Below are 16,014 nucleotides of genomic sequence, written 5' to 3' on the forward strand. Positions count from 1 at the left end.
AGCTTTCAAATTAGTATCAGATAACAAAATATTAAAAAAACAAATGGTGTAAAAGCCGAACATAGTGTATGATGTGACCAAACGCTTTTGAATTTTGTGTCCATTAATGGACATAACTTATTAAAGGCACAGCTTTCTCTGGAGAATAATCATCATGACCATTTTGCCATGCATTTTGTATATAAATAGGTTTTCCATGTAGGCACCAAAATAGCTCAATAAAAAAGACAGTAGAGAAAATAAAATGTTAAGCACCATTGGACCATAAACAATACCTCATCTCTGATGAAAAGAATGTTGAACTGCTTGGAGTTTCAAACGTTTGGTGCCACAAATGGAAAAGCTTTTTATTAAAATGTAGAAAAGACCACCACACTGGGTTATGCGATTTCTCATGTTCTCCTCTCTTACGGTTTTAAAGTAAGTCCATTTAAAGTTCCAGGAGCCAGCTCGCAAGGTTCTCTTTGGAGGCCCCAAGTTGGACACATGTTCGGTCTTCATTGATTAACCACAAAGGCAAAGACGGAGTTGAAAGAGGTCAGCAGAAATATCCCTCACCTTCATTAGTCTGTATTAGCTTTTGTAAGGGTTATAAGATCATGGGGACAGTTTGTCGACATCTGCAGCTTCTGGACATGCTGCTTTATCCACAGAGATGCTAGGCTGTGTCTCCTGGGTCTCATTAGAACAGGGTGATATGGAGTTAGCAGAGGAACCAAAGTGGTGGGCGTCCACCAGCAGCAGCATGGGAGTCCCACTTCTTTTCAGAGTCTCGCTCATGGACACGTGAACTTCCTCTGGCGTGACGCCCAGATCTGAAGGTGATTTGCGTTTGATGCGCTCGTATGTTTTGTCCTGGCTCTCCGGAAACGTCTCGCTGTCCTGGAAGCGTCCGAAAAGCCAGATAAAGAAGCCGAAGAGAACGAAGGCAGCCAGGCTTGGAATGAAGGCCAAGCACTTCACGTCCAGGCTGGCGCCGATGTAGCGGCTGTGGAGGAACATGTCTCTGTGGATGTAGGTGAGGTTGGTGCGTGGGTTGATGTTAGTGGAGCGCCACTCCCAGGTGAGTGTGCTACGGTTGAAGTGGCTAAGAGTGTCCGGCTCTTCTACTGTGTAGATCTTCTCTCCTGGGCCGACATACTGACCGTATTCATAGGGCTTATAGAAAATCTGGTTCTTCCACATGTTGAGGTCCAGAATGAGAACCAAGAAGATGATACCATAGTTGAACCATTTACCTGCAATAAACAAGAATGGGGAGTCATCATTAAAGACATTAAAAGTTGTGAAGCACCATGGAGTGATTTCACATATTTCTAATCTAACCCATAACCTGTACATGAATAAATAAAACATTTATCACTCTTCACGCACCGACATCGTAACCTTGTACAGTAAACAAATACAACATACTTTCAGGGAGAACTTTGTTCACACAAGCCTTCAAAATATTCTCACAGTCTAAAGCAGTAAAAGAAAGCCTGAAGGTTCTGATTATAAAACAGATGGCTCCCTGCTCTGGGAAAGATTTGAAATGAGCCTATTCTTCTCTAGGAGTCTACTTTTTAATAGCCTTTCTTTTTTAATTTAGTCACACGAGACTATTCTCATAATGCTAAATTGCTGTGCAGCACATTAAGGTTAACAGTCAATCGCAAATTGTTCAGCATGCTACCCATGCGGGAACTATAGACTATTCCCACAATAGCTGTCACGGCAAAGACCAGAGTGAGTCAAAGATGTTGTATTGGATTTAAAGAGGGCCAGTCAATTAGCTCTTGCATACAAGGTCCCACTGTACAAATGCAAGGTTTTATTGAAGCAAATGACATGAAGTACAAAGAAATTAATGATCAGTTCAAAGCCATCCCCAACGTGTTATTATGAAGCAAAATATTCTGGTAGCTTCTTAATATTCTTAAATGATACCCGAGAACCTTGCTACAAGATGATTATACTGCTGCAGTTACAGCTGAATGATTCTTTAAATGGGATGGAAATGCATAGACTGCTGGGGAACTCAGGTGCACCTGTGATGTGAATGTGATACTCCTCCTTAAAGATCCGTTTGCAGACTGGTAGTTTAAATTTTAGCTGGGTCGTGGACAGGCCAGGCAGATTCATGTCCAAATCACCCATGAAGTGTGGAAACTCCCAATCCTGAGGACAGAAGAGTCAGCACAGTAATGTGAGGCTGCTGAAGTAAGGTTTTCTAGACTCTATGCATGAATGAACAAGATAGGTGAAAATATAAGATATACATATCATATGATAAATGTGTGTGCAAAACTCAGAGACCACCCTTTCATTTGTTTCCAGTCAAGAGCAAGTTATTTATTTTTCAGCATCAGAAAATAAGCAGAAAACATATTTACCATAAATGCACACACAAGCATTAACAAATTAATACAATACTAAATGTTTCAACACTAATGTGTCCACACTTTGCTTTTATTAGAGCTTTCATTCTTATCAGGAGACAAGAAAGACAATTTCAGTTATTCAAAGAAATCTGCAGGGATATTTTTCCACACCTCCAAAGTTCAGTCTTAGACGTTGGTTGTATTTTCTGCTTCTCACAATCCAAATAATCACAGATTTAGACTCATCAGTCCATAAAATCTTACTCTCCATCTCAGATGTCCAGTTTCAGTGTTCTAGTGCAAAGTCTATTTTCTTTTCTCAGTAAGGGCTTCTTGACAGCTACATATCCTTCCAGATTCGTAGTGTTGAGTTGTTCTTCTCACAGTGGAAGGATGAACAGAAACACATGTTTTCAGATCTGAAGTAAGAGTGGAGCTTGATTTTCTCCTCTCTCTCAGAGATAAGTCCTTTAAGTTCTGTTTATCTGACCGTGACAGTTTTGGTGGTCTACCAGATTGTTATGAGTTCTAGAAGAGGCACTGTTTGATTTGAGTCACTCTGTTCAAACACTTTTCTTACTCCATTATTTCACAGGACAAAAGAAGAAAAGGTCCATGTCAAACTTAATCAGAACCTTGATGGAAGGCAGTAGAAGAGAATCTTTAAATGTGATCTCAGCTTTGGCTTTTTAGAGATGGTGGACATTAAAACGTCTTAGTTTGGTCTCTGATTGAGGTACTGTAAAAATTCAAAAAGTAACATTTGTTTTTTTAAATAAACATCCACATTCCAAAAAGTCAAAATTTTAGAGCGTGAAGGGTTTCTGCAGGCTGACACATATTACTGTATTAAGTTAGATGAAGGGGTGCAAGGATACACTATGGCATGAATGTGTTTGTGGCTATAAAGCTACTGGCTGTATCTCAACCGTTGAATCGTTTAAGTACATGAAAGTGTACGTTTTATATCTCTTATACAGCTGTTATATCTTTAGGACCTATAAGCATGATTGCCTCCCTGCTGTTGAAATGATGTTCACATTTGTGCGACAAATGCTGTGCAGCCAATGGCAGTTTGGTAAAAAAGTCTTGTTTCTGTAGAGTTTTTTTTCTTCACTTTCCTTTTGCAAGCGGATTATCTTATATATAATCTCCTCACAAATATCTACTTTGGTCATTTATGCTTATGAGAAAGAAATGTGCAGGGCAGCTGAGGTGTGTTTGGGTAGTGGCTTGTGTGAACGTTCCTGTCTGTTTGAAGAGAGTATTGGGAACAGTATTTGTTGGGAGAATGTAATGCATTGGTTTTAAGACTGGAAGGATGGAGTTAAAGTGACAGTACATGCACAAAAAAGAGACAAATTAAATACTGATAGATTTGATAGTATACTTGGTGTTGGAGGCTTTGTGTAATTTTCTGTTAAATATATGTCTCTGTTTTTTTATCCTGATACTGAAAATGAGTAACTTGCATTTAATGGCCGTTTTGACTGGAAAATAAATAAGTTAAAGGTGATCTCTGACATCATGTGCTCAGAAAAGCTAAGATTTTGTGAATTCTGTTATAGTTTTCTGGTTGACTTTTATCCCAGATCACAGATTCCTGTGAAAGTTTCAGCTGTAGAGTACGCTGAGTTCCATCAGATGGGCAGATGTCAGACTTATCCGTTATCTGCCTGTGGTGCCCTTGGAAGCTGCCCGCAACACAGGAGAGCAGAAACTCAATCAAACCTTCAAAGAGCATGTGGATGATGTAGGCTCTCGCTAGGTAGTGAAAGCTTTCAAACATTAGTCTGGATTACAACACATCTTTGGGGCTGGAGATGGGGTATTTGAGAAAGGAAAGGAAAATGAAAGAGAGGGATTACATAATACGCCTTGAACTTGAAAAGCGCAGGATAAACTTCCAATTAAAGCAAAACTGGCTTTACTCCCTTGAAAATACACTTTGCATCCTACCGCTTAAGCATTGTGTTTACAAAATTGAATGCCTTTGATTTCTGAGTTAAGCCAATACATGACTGCAGCCTCCTCCTCCTCCCTCTCTCTCTCTCTCTCTCCCACTTTCTCGCTCTCCCACTCTCTCTCCCACTCTCTCTCTCTGTGCCTCAGTTTCAGCTCATTTCAGTTAATGATAACCATCACACTTAAAAAAGACCAATAAATGTAAGAAATAAAACCAACAGAGGAGCATCAAATGCAAAGGCCTTGTAAATCCAGCAGGAGTGATGGACTGAGGAGGCTTTGGCATGACCGCTGTCAACATTGAGGGAACGTTAATTAGTCTCTGAACAAAAAAAATATATAAAAAAATTATGTGGCGTCACGCAGAGTGTGGAGATTAACCGTCACACACAGCGAACACAGACAAAGGTGAAGCGAAATATCTCAGTCTCTGAGGGCTAGTGTTGTAGTGACTGCGTTGGTGAGACAAAGAACAGATCGAGGAGAGCTACGTTCCAGCTGTAAAGGGCCAATTGAAATCATAAATAAGGCTAATAAACATGTTTGCAGGTACACAAAGCAGCAAATGAAGACAGCAATCCTGAATGAATCTGGTAGAATGAGAGTAGCATATTGAGCAGAACTCAAGGTCCTGTGTGGGCGGACTGTACTCTGCTCGAAAGCAAAGAGAGGTGACATGATGGGGAATACAATAACTCAAGGCTAATATCTACAGTGCAGGCTGTAGGTAATTAGGCAGCGATAATTCTTTTTAATTCTAGCATGTAGGGACTGTTGTTGTCTCTCAACATTAGGACCAAAAAAAGTGTCAAAACCAATAAAACAGGCTGACAAATCTGAATAAAAATCATCAGAGACTTCAACTGCTGGCTGCATTGTTAAAAAGCAGAAGGCAGTGGTGAGCCTTGCAATAGCAAATGAAGATGCAGGATGAACAGTGAATAGTAGAGAAGCATCGTAACTACTCAGATCCAAACAAAGATCAGGAAACTCGGTGGATGGTGCTTTACCTTGCAGCGGAACAATGACCCAAAACATGCTGATAAAGCATCTATGGACGTTCTCAGGGCTCAGTAATTAAATTAAACAGACATTTGCACAAAGCTGTATATATGTTTAGAAATTACATTCATTTAAAACAAATACAGACCCTTATCAACGAAGTACCCTAATATTTATTGTACAAATCCCAGCAGTGTTACTTTAGAGGACGGGTTCTTGGACCTCTTCTCACTGTTTTAGGTTACATACACTCCCACTTGAGAAACCGTTGAGTACACTCAAAGTAGAACATGAAATTAGCATATGTATGAGACAGTGACATGCTATAGTGATGTGCCCCCTTAGGAAAAGTGGAGGACAGTAATGATAAATCAGTTAAAGTAAACACATGAAAAACATGCACATCCAGTAATTCATATACAGATACACAACAACTGACATCACACATAGGCACAAAGCCTGCAAAACACAAGTAAACACAGCTCAAATAACATCTCAGAGTGTGTCGCAGTGCCTCAATGTGTGTGCGTGTGGCAGAGAGCAAATGGGAGAGAGAGAAATAGCAAACAGAAGAAAAAACAGAGAGAGAGAGAGAGAGAGAGAGAGAACATAAGAGAAAGCGGAGAGAGAGCGTTACTTTAATTAGTCATTGGGGAGGGCAGCGCTGTACCTGCATGACAATGAGGAGGTCGAAGACGAGAATGAAGGAGGCGAGAAAAGCTCTGGAGACTTCGTCACTCGGTAGAAACCCACGATTCAGATTATCCCAACTAATCCAATCTGTACTAATGACCAGTACCACCACAGACGTCAGAGAGATCAGCACTGTCCTGAGAGAGAGCAAGAAAAAGAGAACTCAAACTATGCCAAGAGTTACTGCTGATAAACCTTCATAAACACTTGGTGTTAGGTTTCTTGTTATCATACAAAACCCTTTCTGAGAAAAGCTAATGTGGTCTGTGATTTTCCTGTTTCTGCTGTTCATTAATAAGAAACTTAAATTAATTTAGCATTAATTTTGCAACAGTTATTGCAAATCAAAAGCTAGTGCAACAGAAATGAAAACAACAGAAAAGAAGCAGATCCAGGTTTTTCCTCAAAAACATCCTTTTCCAGGATATAAAATGATTTTAGCATCGTTTTTGTGAAATGTGTGCTGCTAAAGTAAGAAAAGGTGCAACTATTGCCTCCCATGGGGTTCCACAGGGCATATAATGAGACAACAAAATTGCTTTTTGAAACTTTAATATACCACTAATGCATGGATGCAATATTCTCAACAGTTATGCCATTATTTCCATCTCATGGTAAGACTGCCTGTAATCTTATAACTCGCCTGAGACTGTTTTGCTGCACTAGGCTTCTGTGAATGCTATAGGCAGAGATGTGTTTCTGTATGTTACTGTTTTACATTTTCCTTGCGCTAAGGTGCGTGAACACACTTAAATAAAGCGCACTAGTTAACAGTATTAGTTAATAACTAAAACAGTTTTAAAGTTTAAAAATATTAGGTGAAGATGTTACAAAACTCACTCATAATTAACTGAGAAACTGAATGCAGTTCTGTCCTGTAAAAGTCTATGGGGGTTATGTTTTGTGCTGTTCTCAAGAATCACTTAGTAGTAGAGCTGATGTGTGCTCTATAGTAGGCACTTCATTTTCCATCTCATATTATATTGAATTGCTCCAAGATGCTTCCCAACTAGTTGTCTGGAAATGCTGGAAATGTATAAGCATGCTTTATACCAGTGGTCTCTAAACCTGGTCATGGAGAGCTGCCTTCCTGCAGAGTTTAGTCCTAACCTGTATCCAATAAGCAGCCCCGCCCCATACTCAACTCTCATACACCTGATCCAGCCAATCAGGGTCTTGGAAAGAGTTTGATTAGCTAGAGCAGGTGTGGCAAATTGTGTTTGGAACTAAGCTCTGTGGGAGGGTTAGAGGTTGGAGACCACTGCTTTATACACATGGGGGGAAGCATATGTTGCGATTTCCTTCCTATGGCACATTCATGTGACCAGGGACAGAACCCACTACACTGAGACCTGGCTCTGATAAAGTTTCCACCCACATCAGTTAATCACTTTTTTGTTACACTTGAATGTAACAATCCCCTATCAATATTTAGAGAGACTTATCACCATTGATACATTGAACATGAGTCTCTCTGCATTCACTGCAATGGTTTGAGGACCAACTCAAGCAATGGAGAAGCATGTGGGGCTGAATGCCTTACCTTTCAAAGACTTCAATGCCACACTTAGCACTACATAGGCTGTTTTTGTTACTGTGTATTTAAATGACCTCTGTTCTGATTGGCTGTCTGTATGGTAAGGCAGTTGAGGCTGAAACACTCTTTATAACTTCCATGTAAATGGGTGGGACTCAACTGCTGTAGACTAAATTGGTAGATACACAGTACTGCGCATCTCAGAAAATGATGTTTTTCATATATATAAAAATGGGCCTTAGTTTTTTATATATGGGCTGAATGAACTCTGGATTGAAAGGTATGATTGATTCCACAATTGGGGTGCCATTTAGCCCTTGTGACTCTTAAAAATGACACTTTATTTTTATAATTTTTCAACACTGAATCTACGAAAACATACGTAAAAATGTGCCTAACAGGGTTTTCAGCACTAACTTAGCAAATATACAGAATGAACTAGCGTCTATGCTAAAGCATGAGGACATTCTAATGATTTACTTTTTTTTTTAAATAGTTTTCTTTCAGTCTATAATTTAGATAATAGGGATGTACTTTCAAAGTGACCACAAGTCATTATCACAAAGTCATTTAAAATGAAGGGAAAAAATAAGAGATATTTTTCAAAAATTGGATGATGCAACTTGTTGAACATGCGACTTGTGGAATATTATAAATATTTTTACGGGTGAAAGTGTTCATGGACCAGGGATGAGTGACGGTTGAGGGACACAATTAAATGTACATCAGAAATTGAATGACTCATGAAAAAGGCTGTTTCAAGCATGAGATGTCAATCCAATCAGATGGATTCACACATCAAAGCAAAAGTCACAAGATTTCTGTGGTAAGTATTTTAAAGATTATTTTTCAAGGTAAAGTGTAGTTATAGCAAGCAAGGACAGCCAAAACACTGTTGTCTATGCACTGCAGACATGTTTTATTAATGTTTAAAGTTATTTATCTTTTTAAGATTCATCTGCACATTTACCTCACAGGACACTTTACCTGTGTTTAAATGTCTTTCACCTTATCATACATATTTGTAAATGTAGTATCGGTGCAACACAGATGACACCCTATCTGTGGAATCATGTATGCTTTGAAACTTTAACGGTGTTTACAATCTTCAAAAAAGATCATATGGGCCCTTTAAAGTGGAGCACAGGTCTGACCGTGTCAAAGCTGTACTAAATCAACCAATTAAAGCTCAGAGACTTACAGTGTTCAGTGAGACTGTGCTGTTGAAGTTGTAGTGTGATGACCATCTGAGGCTGAATGACTTTAATTAATTAAAGGTCTATATAGACACATGCACACACACAAACAAACAAACATCTCTTATAGCTCTACTCTGTGAAACACTCTGACTGGTATACAGAAACAACATCTCACAAGCTGCTCCCTGTTGATTTGACACAGCTGTCATGTTCCTTTTTCCTTCACAAATCAACATCTGAGCAAGCATTTCACCCTGTAGCTCACCAGAAAAGCACAATTCTGTTGTTGCCCTGTTTCCAGAAGCGTCGGGCGGTTTGTCCCCAGTCTGGGTATAGTGTGTCTTGCAGCATCATGTCCGTCACCTGACAGAGAAGATGAGCGGGTGTCAGTAAATCTGTACAAATTGAGGGCACTATTCATAGTTCATGCAGTGACAACTTGCTGACTTTTATCTGTTTCAGAATAAAATACAGATAGAGGCCCATACACCGTTACCACATACAGTATACACATAAATTACCATATACACTTTGCCATAATAATACTTTTTGTTATTTTATATGAAGATTAAAAAAAATACCAAAAGGGCTTCTGAGAACAAACTATGTGCTGGCTCTATCACTAGGAGATCGCGAGTTAGATCCCTGACGATACCACAGCCATCCGTGGCCAAGAGTCCAAGAGGGCATAACTTGCCTTGCTCTCTGTGGGTTGGTAGGATATCCCTCTTTCTCCACCCTTTACTCAGTACACTGCTAGCAAACATTGCTGTCTTTTAGCCAAAGAACTGGCAGTTGAGCTGACGCTACATTAGTGGCAGTTTGATAAGATGTGGTTGTGTGTCACATGTCTCAGAGGAAGCACACGCAAGCCTTCACCCTCCTATCTTGGTAGCACAGAGGAGCAGGCCTAGCTAATGGATGAGAATTGGTCATGACTAAAACTGGGGCTAAAAATTACGAACTATTAACAATTACTCTATATTTACATTTATTCATTTGGGCCACTCAGAAGCCCAATGATACTTTTTTAAATAAAGTGCTTCAAGATTTGATCAATATTTTTCAAAATGTGAGGCATTCTGGATATTCATTTCATTCAGTTTTATTAGAACAGCATTATTGATCATCTATAGCTCTGTGCATTATCTTGGACACATTTAAAATTTCTTTATTTTCACAGCTTCCTACTAATTATTTGAAACTTGTGAAACTGCACAGGCATGTTAGTATTGTGCATTTATTTGCAATAAAAACGACTTTATATCACTAGAAACACTGATTCCAAACTTTTAAACAAAACTGTATAAAAAATATATTAACACATTCTATAATTTCAGTGCTTATTTTTAAATAAAACTGATTTCAATACTGCTAACACTGATGATGCAGCAGGTCACACAGTGTTAAACTGGTGCATCCCTATTAAATGTTCGCAAATACTGCCAAACATTTTTAGATCTAATCTTACTCCTCCGGCTCTTTCTATAAAGCTGACGAGTGGACAATTGAGCTTAGTGCAGACGGATTTCACAGTCAGAGCACGCTCTTCCTGTCAAAGTTTACTGCTGTTTGGGAGAAAAATATCACCCTTGAGCAATCAGTAAAAGTAATTAAACTCAGCCGCCTCTCTATCCCTCTCTGCCCCGTCTTGCTCTCCTTCTCTCTGTTTCTATGCAAATCTGGCCTTTTCAGGATGACACATTTTGTCCAAGGTTAGCGTGTCAATAGATTAGCGCACCCTGAGGCAAGAGCACACACAGCGCGTCCCCCCAGCGGGACAGACCTGGCATCAAATCTCCCTGTTCAGGCCAGCGGTCTCAAACTGTCTGCGTGCATGTGTGTGTGTGCATGCGGGTGTGTTTTGCCTCCTCAGACCATGACACGTTTTCCAGAAAAAAAAAATTGCACAGCTTCATAGAGGAGAAGAGGAGGTCACTGAGAAAGAGCCTTGTTGAGTTAATGGAATGTAAAAAAGCCTAAAGTAATGTCTCGATTCAGCACTTTTAGAGCCTCCCTCTCTCTCTCTCTGCATCTCTCTCACTCTTCCTCTCTCTATTTTTTCTCCCTGTCAGGCATACTAATGTAAGGCAGGCAGCAGAGGGTTGTCAAAGCTGCTCCTATCCACACACACACTTTTGCATACACACCCCCACACAATAACACACATGTATACAGTTGAAAGTGGCAGAGCTGCTCATCCTCTATAGACACTTCAGTCCCAGAGGATCCTCGTCCCACAGCAGTGTGGGTGGACAGTGTAGCTGAGCTGAGACTGGAGACAGCACAGCTGACAGCGCCATGTCACTGTGACCTCAGAATGCCCTTCACTTCATGCATGAACTTTAACCTTGTAGTCTAGTCTAGGCATTTCTTTCAGTTATTCTGGAGAAATATTATTACTTATTAAGTGTTATAAAGTAAGTAAGTAACTACTAATATGTAAGTTATACTGTTACAAGAGTGAGGAACTGCAGGCTGGACCCAGAAACAGGCCCTTGCAATTTATGGAGATAATAAGTGTGCTGAGTTATTCTGATTTCCTTGTTATAAAACAGAAATTGTTTCGTTCACTGAGATAAACCAGTTAACCCCTTAAATGACCAGGACCTGCCAACAGGTCCAAAGGCACAAACACTTGACATAAGAATAAGTCAATTTGCACTGTAGTCAATGTAGTCACTGACTACTACTCTTAAGGATGTAATACACCTGGGATTTTAAAGGGTTACATTTTTTTCCTCCTTCTTTTTGAATTCATTTTAAGCTGTTACATTAATACAACAATGAAAATCATAAATTTTGGTAATTCTTCTGACATTTTTGCTACTTCCACTGAGCAGAACATCAGACAGTGATAGTAATTAGGTTAGAAATGCATGCATGGTGCAGCTTCATTAACAGTAGGTTAGGACCTGTCAACTGCGAGCCAGGCCTTCTCATCCAACATCAATGCCTGACCTCGCAAATGCTCTTTTGACTGAAAGGGCACAAACTCCCACAGACACACTCACAATCTTGTGGAAAGCCTTCCCAGAAGAGTGGAGGCTGCTATAGCTGCAAAGACTGAGCAATTCCATATTAAAGTTCATAATTTTGAAATGAGATGTCCAACAAGATCATATAGGTGTGATGGTGTCCACATACTTTTGGCCATTTAGTGTGACTGTAATGTATCCTATTATATAAAATTATTTTGCAGTACAGTTCTAGAATATGTATCATTCTATTTAGTTCAGCTGTATGATATGCATTCTGTTCATTGAGAAAAGGGGGCCTGAGAGTGGCTCAAGGGGAGCCCCCTACAACATACGGGAGATATAAGGGAGGGGTGCTTATCAGTTTAAATGTGTGAAATATGAAATATCTGAAATATGGGGGCTTTGGAACGCATGCTTATACCTGCAGACCCTGCAATAAAGGTTTCATTGTGTGTTGTCTGTTCTTGCACATCACAAGGGAGAACCCTGATGCAGATCATGTTTCAGTGGTGGGTTTCACCTCTGCTCTGCAACCTCAGAAGCACTGCTTTAAGGGCCTGTTACACTGCAGTCTCATTTAATCAACTCCTGAGCTCAACAAACTCCTCTTATCTTTCCCTCCCTCTGTTGTTGCAGCAGAGGAATGCTGGGAAAAGCAACACATCAGTTCAGAAGAGCCAAAGCATGCTGCAATGTTTCATGTGCTCAAAGGATTTAGAATTTAGGGAATTTCCATTAGGTGTTTGGGGCAAAGAAAAAAGATAGCACGGATTAAAAGCAGGCGTAGTTTAAAACCACCTTACCATCCATGCAGTCACAAAGTCTCCCATCCACGTACCAACAGCAGCCATCTTCATAAAGCTCTCATTCCTTATGCCCATGTACTCTGTGACCATGTGAGGACTGCAGGAAGAGACAGAGTGAGTGAGAGAGAGAGAGAGAGAGAGAGTGGGGAAAACAGAGAAAAAAACGGTCACTACTGCAAAGTGTCATGATGTTAGCTGTCGCACTCAATCAATTTCCATCTGCCTCCACAAGCACAAAGGCACAAACATTTTACCTGCTGAATCAGGCAGAGCCTCTATGGACTTTTAGTTGACTTCGCAATCACAGAGTAGAAAATCAGCTCCGATTGCATTGTGCAAGTGTCACAGTAGCTCTTTGTGATAAAAGCTGTTGCAGGTACAAGCTCCTAATAATTAAAGATAAAGCTGCAGATTCTCCTGGAGACCTCAAACCTTTTTCACATCAGTAGCTGCGCTTTCAGAAATGACTGCAAACCGAACACAAAAGCTCTTCCAGAAACTTTAATTTGACAATGAAGCTTCACTCCACACAGACTCAGTTTAATCGCATTCACCAAAAATCAAAGGCTTAATGAAGGTAAACTGAAAAAGGGCTGGCGTTAGAGAGTTGTTGTGGCTGTGGCCGACAGCATTTCGTATTTGCAGCTGATGGAACGAACACGGATCAGCCCGGAGCAGCTGAATCCTGCCACCTGCACCTCTCCCGCCTCCCGCCTCCCTCCTAAACCGTAATCTCATTATCCTATTAACGAGCACAGACAGGTTTAACAGGCTCTCAACTTAATGAATGCCAATTATCTCTCCCTTCCTCTTGCCATTAGCTGACATTTCCTCCCAACAGCACAGCATTACATACGCTCACCCATCAAACCAAGAGCCAGGAGTGTGATTATTATTATTCAAGAAAGGAAAAACCCACACATCCTTGCATCACATTCCCTTCCTCCTCATTCATTCATGTGTCTAGCTGTGCAAACACCATATTGCATCAAACCGCCTCCAAACTGCCACCAAAAGCCCTCCATTACGGCACGTGTGATTTATCTCACTGCATCTACATTCCATCCTTTAAGCCTGTAGGAGAGGCCCTCATTAGAGCGAAGGAGAGAGGGGGTGAACAGGAGTGAGGCCTTGTGTGATTAGAATGCAAATTTGTCACGATGTTTAGTCACTTTAGAACACCTTCCAGTTCTGGAACGATGCCAGTCGCCATAACGATCCCACGGGGAGTCCTTCACGCAGGCCGCAATTCTGATCGATAAATCTGGAGCACTCTGTCAGGCTCCGGTGGCACGCTAAAACAGAACAGCAAGCAGAGAACCTTCCTTTCAGTGCTGCAGGTGTCACTTTTTTCCATTTTTCTGAAAATAACAATGTTCCTCCTTTTCTATCCTGCAACAAAATGCAGAAAGGAGGTTTTTTTATGTGGGCCGGTCTTTACCTCAGCCCTAAATTCCCCTCCCTTCTTATTTCCCCACATTTCTTCTGCACTTTCACTATTTCACTCCGCTCTCTCTAAATTTTTCTCACCCTCTCTTTTCCCCATACCCCCCGTGATTAAAGGCTGGGGGCTCTGACTTATTCATGAGGGCTGAAATTTTAATGCGGTGCGAGGCGAGTGACCTAATGAGGAAGGGTATTGCGTGCTGAAACATCCACGCAACGCTTCCAGCAGGAATCGGCTCCCCCAAAAACCACCTGCCCACACACACACTCACGACCACCCATGCAAAAATAAAGACACACATGCACACAAAGGAGAGAGAAATCTTTTAAAACCGACATACAGCAATCTGCTAAGAACACTTAGATAGCTCTATCCCAAAATCAGCATGCTTTCCAAGTCATAGTGCCGCTTCTCTCATTACGCTAGAAAGAGCAGGCTAGAGGCCCCCCATTACACATGAATCCCACTGAAGTGAGGCACCAGTGAACACACAGAAGGAGAAATTACCATAGTGCTGTGATTATCCACTGTAAAACTATACAGCAGCCCTTTGGGAAAATGCCAGTCGCATATACAAAAGCACCACTTTGCCTAAGGCTCCTATTTGCCACTGAGCTGCTCCAGTGTCCCCTTCTGTTAATTATAACCTCCAGTGGTCAGGCTTGTTAAAATCAGACCCTGTGCTGGGAATCTGCAGAAAAGAGGTCACAGATGTTCTGCTTGTTGCTCCGAATCAAGAACGTGAGAAATTGCAAAATTGCATAGTCATTCCCGCTAGCGCTTTTTTTTTCTTGTTTGAGGAAGGAGCTGAAGCGCTTTGAGGAGCCCTCTTTCCTCTAGAGTCGACAATGGCCGTGACAAGATTCTAAATGAATATGAGTGTGAGCTCAGAAGGCATGTCCAACCACAGCGGTTACCAGTTGCACCGTAAGCCCACGAGGCCTGGAGGGCACCAGCCATGCACATTAATATGCATGTGCCACCTCTTCAGTCTCCATCAACCTGGTGCTTGGCTGCTTAGCTCTCACTCATAAAGCCTTTTCTCCTGCTAAAGACAACAACCAGCCTCGATGACCGAAGGCTTCCAGATATTTGACAGCACTTGTGATTTTTAAATACTCATTTTTCTGTCTATCTGCACCACAACATGGTCCTTCAATGCAAACAGCTCTCATTGAATCCCAAGGGGGCAATACCAGTCCAGCTCATAAATCCTGTTTATGTGGTTTCTGTCACTGTATGACACTGTTGTCCAGGCTTGTGCCCCTGCCCTTTCGCCCTCAGAGTGTACCAGTGCTCTATGGGTCAGCCAGTGTAGCAACTGTATTTTATATTGCCCCCTTTACTGATCAAAAGCTGTTTCAGTGCCGATTGGCCCTGGTGTAACGAAGAGTTGATGATGTCCAAAGTTAACACATTTAGCTAATACTGACAAGCACAGAAGTATGTGCATGCGCAGTGTACATATGACTAAGCTCACACAGAAAGCTGACACTCGCCCATGCAGCGAGGCGGCGAAACATGCTGTGTTTAGACTGGAAAGGAAGACGCCACAGGATGGAAAGGATTTAGCTGGCTGACAATGGAACCAAAAAACTAGCCACTCAATTACCTTCTTTAGGTACTGTTTACAGTCTGAATGGCGACCACTGAGAATCACTTTTTAGCCTGAGAACTGCTGTCACATCAGCTTGTCAGTCGTCTTTTACAACATGGCTAAACTATAAGTTCAGTAGCACAAAGGAAGCAGATCAAAGAGCACATATTTTACATATGCTGTATTACATATGCTGTAAAATAAATCATAAACATGTTTTTTTTATTAAGCAAACTGCCTTCTCATTTGAAAGCAAAAGGAAATTTTCTTGGCACTGTGGGTTAAATCAGTACATGAGCTAGCTAATGTTGGAGTTAACAGTCGTCGTAAGGCAGTCATCTTATTCTACACGAGGTCAGTTCTTTCCTGCTCAATGAATGATGTGGAAACATGCTGGCTTGTCAATGTAAAATTGAGAGCAGAG

The 16,014-nt window shown here is 41.0% G+C and overlaps 1 protein-coding gene across 4 annotated transcripts in view; it reads right to left on the reverse strand.

Annotated features, from left to right (window-relative positions):
• Positions 1 to 359: 359 nt before the first annotated feature.
• tmem117 (transmembrane protein 117) overlaps positions 360 to 16,014 on the reverse strand; it is a 52,187-nt gene continuing 36,532 nt past the window's right edge. For all 4 annotated transcript variants that reach the window (XM_036576291.1, XM_036576290.1, XM_036576292.1 and 1 more), the window contains exons 4-8: positions 12,544 to 12,643; positions 9,025 to 9,122; positions 6,001 to 6,160; positions 2,031 to 2,160; positions 360 to 1,238 (exon numbers count right to left, since the gene is read on the reverse strand). In XM_036576291.1, coding sequence (XP_036432184.1) covers positions 598 to 1,238; positions 2,031 to 2,160; positions 6,001 to 6,160; positions 9,025 to 9,122; positions 12,544 to 12,643 — 1,129 coding nt within the window. In that variant the 3' untranslated portion in view covers positions 360 to 597. The remainder of the gene's footprint in view (positions 1,239 to 2,030; positions 2,161 to 6,000; positions 6,161 to 9,024; positions 9,123 to 12,543; positions 12,644 to 16,014) is intronic.

Source organism: Colossoma macropomum, unplaced genomic scaffold, assembly GCF_904425465.1.
Source record: "Colossoma macropomum unplaced genomic scaffold, Colossoma_macropomum, whole genome shotgun sequence".
Taxonomy (NCBI): domain Eukaryota; kingdom Metazoa; phylum Chordata; class Actinopteri; order Characiformes; family Serrasalmidae; genus Colossoma; species Colossoma macropomum.